This window comes from Petaurus breviceps, unplaced genomic scaffold (genome assembly GCF_028583685.1).
Source record: "Petaurus breviceps papuanus isolate PSGF00001 unplaced genomic scaffold, PetGlider_PUasm1.0 90925, whole genome shotgun sequence".
Taxonomy (NCBI): Eukaryota; Metazoa; Chordata; class Mammalia; order Diprotodontia; family Petauridae; genus Petaurus; species Petaurus breviceps.
Genome location: NW_027187380.1, coordinates 35,939,418 through 35,946,858, shown reverse-complemented (window position 1 = coordinate 35,946,858; position 7,441 = coordinate 35,939,418). Strand labels below are relative to the sequence as shown.

At 38.7% G+C, this 7,441-nt stretch overlaps 1 protein-coding gene across 1 annotated transcript in view; it reads right to left on the bottom strand.

Annotated features, from left to right (window-relative positions):
- Positions 1-7,441, bottom strand: part of DNAH9 (dynein axonemal heavy chain 9) — a 531,344-nt gene that overhangs the window by 520,312 nt on the left and 3,591 nt on the right. Inside the window, exons 2-3 of the mRNA XM_069076799.1 lie at positions 5,928-6,124; positions 1,492-1,650 (exon numbers count right to left, since the gene is read on the bottom strand). Of these exons, the coding sequence (XP_068932900.1) occupies positions 1,492-1,650; positions 5,928-6,124 (356 nt within the window). The remainder of the gene's footprint in view (positions 1-1,491; positions 1,651-5,927; positions 6,125-7,441) is intronic.

The window sequence follows — 7,441 nt, the reverse complement described above, 5'->3', positions numbered from 1 at the left end:
TATATATATATATATACTATTATTAATATAATTTTACATGTAACTGGAAATAAGATATACAGGCACTGGGGCATAGAGATCCACTGTACCCTACTGGAAAATCGGAGGGAGTATGGGAGAAGATATGGGAGAGAGCAGATTGGAGGAGGGGATATCCAGTGGCATCACTATTTTGGGGTGGTGGGATGTGTAAAAACGGGGAGAAAATTTGAAATTCAAAATCTTGCAGAAATGAATGATGTAAACTAGAAGTTAATAAAGCATTTGATTAAAAAAAAAAGAAGGAAATTAAGTCAAGCATCTGTAATGGGAATGCAAATTTGGAAGATCTTCCCTGCCCCTAGGCTAAAATGCACCAGAAGCCTGGGGAGGGAGGCTTGTTTTTCAGTAGATACTTTTTGATTGGCCAGTGGGTCAATAAGGTTGTTACATTCTCTGAGCCAGGAGAAGGCTATATAAGCCCTGATGTGTAGCTTTGTATTGGGACTCACTTTGAGAAGTGTTTTGTGATTTGATCTGAATTCTGGGAAGCCGTTGTTGAGAGTCCCCCGGCTTTGAAAAACCCAGAATGTGGAAACCCAGATGTTGACTGGGTATGGATGTAATGGTTGGACAGTTTGGAAATCTGTCTACTTGATGTTTCTGTCTTGATAATTCTGCCTGTATGCTTTGAGGTTCTGGGTGCTGACCTTTTCAAGGTAAACGATATATGTCTGACTGATTAAAGTAAGCTTGTTAACCCATTTTGAGTTGCTTTCCTTTAACAAAGCAGATCCAAGAACCTGTGTGAGCAGCCACCCTGGGGACACCGGGGTGCTTGCTGCTACAGCATCACTACAGGAAAACTTTTCTGATGCCCCCAATTTTTAATGCCCTTCCCCCAAACAATCTTATATTTAATTTTTTGCATTTGTATTTATTGTCTTTATATTTATTCTGTATTTACTTATACATTACTTGTCATCCTCCTTATTAGACTATAAGTTCCATTTGAGTAAGAATGTTTCATTCATTGTATCTGTATCCCCAGAGTCTAGCACAGGGTCTGACACACAATATATGCTTAATAAATGCTTACTGATTGACTGATGGATTCATGATCACATAGAATTAATGGCATCTATACTTAGTAGAAAGGAGAAGAGGAAGTGCTCAGGATCACATTTTCATCAGTGTAAAAATGTTCAAAAGATGTTCTGAAATATACATGTAATGGAATTAATTTTTTAGAACATGCCACAGCATACTGCCCAAGAAGGTAATGATGTCTCTTGGAGAAGGAAGAGTATTTTCATTTTAGTGTTTCATAGAACCTGAACTCTGGGAAAAACATGTATTCTTCACAAATGGGGGTAAATCAACAGAAACATACTAAAGACATAACCTGTCTATACTGGAGGATGGTGAAAAGCACCAATGCAGCTTTGCTAACCAACCCCAATGGACAATAGTTCTGTCCCTTTTCCTTGTATATATGTCTTCCACATTTACCTTCTCTTCCAGAATTCCACCTCCACTTTGGGCGTGGGATTTTCCCCCTTTAAGAGTGGCTCTGAAGACTCCCTCTTTAACACCACTTGGATCTGGTGACTCCATTTGATCACTGTGGACTCAATGCCATAGATAATTGACTTATCCATGGAATACAAGCTGTAAAAAAAAAAAAGAACCTCTGGAAAATCTGGAGAATAATACACATTTGTTTGAGCATATTTAATTTCAGAAGTAAAGATTTATTTTTTAATTGAGCCCCCACAGGAATCAAAATGAGGTACTAAGAGAAAGAAATATTAACCATATGTTCTCTTGCTAGTCAACTCCCAAATATAACCCTGCTTTCCAGGACTTGATTATGTAGTTAACATAATAATACATAAGGGAAGGGACAGTGGCACTCGGCACAGTAGCTTGCATGCTGTAAGCATTAAATAATAGTTGCCAAATTTAACGAATATTGTATTAAGTGTCTACTTTGTGCAATATACTGCGCTAAGCATTAGAAATAAAAAGACAAAAACAAAACCCTCTGTCCTTGAGATTGCATTCTACTGGGAATACAGCATGTATACAAATAGGAAATGATTTCAAGAAGAAAAGTACCAACAACTGGGAAAATAAGGAAGGGATTCATGTAGAAAGTAGCACTTGGCCTGTGCTTTGAAGGGAGATAGGATTTGTATAAGATAGAGGCAAGAAAGAAATGCATTTCATACATGAAGAACTACTTGAATCTCTAGAGGCTAGAGATAGAATATTATATATGGGGAGATAGTAGACCAGTATGACTTGAAAAAAATCATATTAAATCATTTTTTTCTGCCAATATCAGCAATGGGAGACGGATCTATGGACCCTAAAGATGGGATTCTGGCCAGGAGTATACCCTAGAGAGCATTCTAGTGCTCAGGAACTAAAAGAAGGTTGAGACTGTGTGCTTGGACAAGAAGAAATACCAGAGGGAGCTAGAATTTGTGCAGGGGGTAGGAACAGGTGCCAACTGGCAGCTATAACTCACTACCCAGTTCCAGAGCACAGACCCAAGCAAGGCAGCCTGAGGAGAGGACCTATGCCTCAAGGTGGTGTTTCAGGGTAAGGAGCAGTCCTTAGGCCTAGGCTATGTTTTGAGTCAGTAAGAGGTTCAGTAACAAAGAGTAGTAATGTGGCTCTGCCCCTAGAAGAGGAATAGGATCTCAGTTCTAGCCTCCAATGATTTGTTCGTTATGTGGTCAAAATGCTTCTTGTTCAGGTATAGCTCACTGTAGTACCTTCCAAATCTAAAATTATGTGATTCTACTATAATGGTATGAAAATATTAGGAATCTATAGATTTAATGACTTGGTCTGAGAAACTGGGAATTCCATGGTCATGCTATATGGAAACCACAAGTAATGGTAAGGAGAGGGAAAAAAAAAATCCTACCTGTATCCCACCTCCTCCTTAAAGAAGCTGGAAGTTATAAGGCAAACCAAGAGTTGTGAGGAACTAGGGGAGCCCTTATATTGAGGATTGTAAGTGATTCTGAGGGTCTACAGACAGCTCTGGGACTAATGCTCACTTTTGCTTCCTTTTTATTCCCTGTCCATTTCACTAAAACTTCCTTCTATAATACTGTCCATGTGGAAAGTCAGGCTCCATATAAGAGCAAATGCCAACTATGAGCCAAGAGGAGGATGAAATCCCTAAGAGTTTACCTGGACTTTCGATGTCATGAGATTCTCTCGCACTTAATACTGCTGCCTTACATATACTTTACTCTTGGGGGCAAAATGGACAATGCTTTCTCCAAACTATACCTTGATCTTTTCTTGCTTCTGTAAGATTCCTTTACTATTCCCTGTGTCTGTAATGTCCTCCTTCTCACTCTTCATCTGCTGATGAATCTCTTAAATGCCAAATATGATATTCTTTTCAGTTCTCATTCTTATGCAATGATATGGGGAGGGAAGGGAATAAGCATTTATTAAGCACCTAGCACATGCCAAGCACTAAGCACTTTTACAATTATTACCTTATTTGAATATTGGTATACTTTATACTGTTGACTATCTTCTCCTCCTGCATACTCTCTCCTCTCTGGGATTTTGCAATACTGCTTCATCCTGGTTTTCTACCCATTTGCTCTTTCTCAGGCTTCTTCGCTGATTCATCATCCAAATCATGACCCTTAATTGTGAATATTTCCCAAGACTCTCTCCCAGGCCTCTTATTCCTTTGTCTATACTCTCTCTCAGCAAATTCATTAGCTCCCATGAGTTTAATTACTATCTCTAAGTCAATGACTCTCAGATAAATATTATCAAGCCCCAATTTCTCCTCTGGGTTTTAAATGCCCTTCGTCAATTGAACATTGAACATTTTATATCAGATATCCCAGAGATATTTAAACCCAACACATACAAGAGTGAAATTATCTTTCCTCCAGAGTTAACTTCTTTCTCTATTTCTGTCAAAGACACCAACATTCTTCCAGTCTCCCAGACTCATAACATTGGTGGCATCCTTGACTTCTCATTCTCCCTCACCCCACATATCCAATATGCTGCCAAATCTTGCTAATTTTCTCTCCACAACATCCCTTACATATAAACCCTTTTCTCTACTCAGTAACTACCACCTTACCTCAGGCCCTCATTACCTCTTGCCTTGGCCATTACAACAGCCTCCTAATTGATCACCTTGCCTCAAACATTTCTGCATTCCAACCTATCCACCACATAACTGCAAAACCAACTTATTCTTAGATCTGCTTATCCTGCCCAAACCTCTCTCCTAACCTCCAGATCTGTATCTTCAACTGCCTATTAGACATCTCAAACTGGATGTCCCATAGCTATCTTAAACTCAACAGATTCAAAACTGAACTTATCTTCCCCTCTAAGTTTCCCCCATTCATATTTTCCATATTATGTCAAGGATACCACCATCATCCCAAATCACCAAAGCACCCAAAACTTGGGTCCTCACTCTCTCTCATGCCCCATTCTCATGCTAAGTCACTTCAGTTTCATACCCATAACATGCCTTGTATATGCCTCCTTTCCTCCCCTGCCATTCTTCCTACCCTGCTGCAGATTTACATCACCTTTCATTGGGACTATTGAAATATCCTCCTATTTGGTCTTACTGCTTCAGAGCTCTTCCAATTCAGTTCACTCTCCATTCACCTTCAAATGGTTCTTCCTAAAGCACAAGTCTAACCATCTAACCACGACACTACCCTATTCAATCAACTCCAGGGACTCCTTTTCACCTTCAGGATCGAATATGAGATCTTTTTGGTACTCAATACCCTTCACAACCTACTCCCCCCCGCCAATACCTTTCCACTCTTCTTACACCTTACTACCCATCATATAGTCTTTGATTTAGTGATACTAAATCAAAGTGACTACACATTCAATGTTACTCCATGTTGTTGCATGAAAAAAAAAACTTTATTTCTCAGCTCCTGGCATTTTCTATGGCTGATCACCTTGTCTAGAATAGTTTCCTTGGGTTCCTTCAAAACCAGCTAAAATTCCACCTCCAACAGGAAGCCTTTCCTGATCACCCTTAATTCTAGTGTCTTTCATTTGTTGGTTATTTCCAATTTATCCTATACAAATCTTATTTTTTCATAATTGTTTTTATGTTGTCTCTCTCATTATATTTATTGTGAGCTCCTTGAGAGCTGAAACTATCTTTTGCCTTTCTCTTCATCCTTAGTGCTTAGCACAATTCCTGGCACATTGCTTAATAAATGCTTATTAATAGACTCTGGAATGTGGTTTAAAATGTCTATAAAACTGAATGATGTGATATCTACTGCTATCCAATTAGATATCCTGGACTCCCATTATAAAAAGTTTCTGGTCAAGTCTTAAGGAAATAATTAGCATGTGTTTGGGTTTTATGTTTATTTGTTCTTCAATTCTTTCCAAAACATAGATACCCGAGTGCAAAAAGATTCATTGATATTTGAGCTGCAACTTGATCTATAGTGACTGATGAAGAGTAGACTTAGGGAGGCATGAAGATATAAGAGCTATCTACAGATATGTAGATGCCATCTGAAAGAACAAATAGATGTGTTCTGTGTAGCTCTAGAGGCCAGAGCAAAAGCCAGTGGCTAGGGTTTAAAGGGAGGTTATATTTACACTTAACATTAAGAAGAATTTTCTAGCAATTAGAGCTAAACAACAATGTAATGGAATGCTTTAAGAGATGATGCCCTCAAGTCAAGCAAAGACTAGGTAAAATTCCCTGTCAAGCATGCTATAGAAGGAATTCCTGAATTATGTGGGAGTGGAGGAAAGTTATGAGACAATCTCTAAGGTTCCTTCCTTTCAATCCTAAAATTTTAGTCAAGATCTAACGAACATCCTAGGTGAAACCAAAGTCAGTATCTACTGGATCTCAGAGGTCAAAACTAATGCATTGTACCTACCCTTTCTCACTTTCATAATCCACAAATTCCATATTTTCGGAGCCTACTGGAAGAAGCAACAATGTTTTCCCTTTCACTTGCTCCAGGAAGACAAGGAGGTCACTCTGTAGGTTGTGGATGTGTCGTCTAACATCCTGATATGTGGCATTTGGCCAGTCTTGATGATTCTTCTCATTGGTTACGACAGGCATCAGTACCTGTAATACGTACAGAACAAATGAGGCAGGTATATTAAGTATGGAAAGCAAAGCACATATAGCTCTATACATAATATCCAACAGTTCAACTTTAATCCAGTCCATAATTCTGAACAATGCTATGACTTTATATCAAAATAAGAAAAACTGGTGAAGGATATAAAATAGTGTAAAGAATAGGTTACAAGGAATAGAGAGAGAGGAAGGGAATAAGTCTGTTGGGAGGCTATTTCAATAGTTCAAGCCAGTAATAATGAAGGCCTATACTGAGCAAGTTACAGATTATAGAGATATTGTTCTGATAACCATTTGGACATAAGAGGCAAAGGAGATAGAAGAGTCCAAAATAACACTGATGTTATAAACACAAATGTCAGAAAGTGTTAAGTAGGAAAAAGAACATACTCAGCTTTGTATATGCTGAGTTTGAAGTAGAACATCCAGACAGTGATGCCTTAAAGGTAATATGAAATGCAGGGCTTGGGAATCATGGGAGTATAAAGATGATAAATAAAGTTTGAGAGAATAAAGATGACAAATAAAGACATGAGAATGATTACCATGGGAGATGGTAGAGATAGAAACAAGCTGAGGACAAAATCTTGGAGAATTTTCTACTTTAAAGAGTCATAAAGAAGACAAAGGACCAGAAAATGATATAAAGAAGCAGTAAGAGAGGAAGGTAGGAGAGTCAGGAGAGTGTGTTGCCTAAAGATAACAGAGATTATCAAGAAATAGAGAGTGATTAAGAGTGTCAAATGTTGTAGAAAGTTCAAGGACCATGACAACAGAAAAAAAAATATTGGATTTGGTGCTTAGGTCACCACTGGTATCCTTTGAGAGAAGAGTTTAAGTCGAGTGATGAAGAAGCTGAAGCCATATTGCAAAAAACTGAAAAAGAGTGGATGTTTAGCTAAATTAACCTCTTTTAGATCCCAGTTCAAACCTCACTTTCATTTCTCAACTACTCTAGTCCCCAGGAATCTATGTTTTTCTCCTCTCCTCTTGCTTACTATTTTCTCTAACATTCATTTGATACTCATCAAAAATACTGCTGTTTTTATTTACAATTTCAGATCTTTTCAACTCGATTATAAATTTGTAGAGAGAAGATGGGGGAGTAGAAGCAGGACCTCCGAGCGGCTCTGGCTTCCACCTTCCCCAATCCATGTAAAAAGCGGACTCTGAACAAACTTAGGAGCTGCAGAACCCACAAAATGACACAGAGAAGTTAACCTATCGCCCAGCGCAGCGCAGCGCTCTGGGAGCCGAGCCCAGGCCCATGTGAGCCAGAGGTTTTAGCCCCAGGGCGGGCCT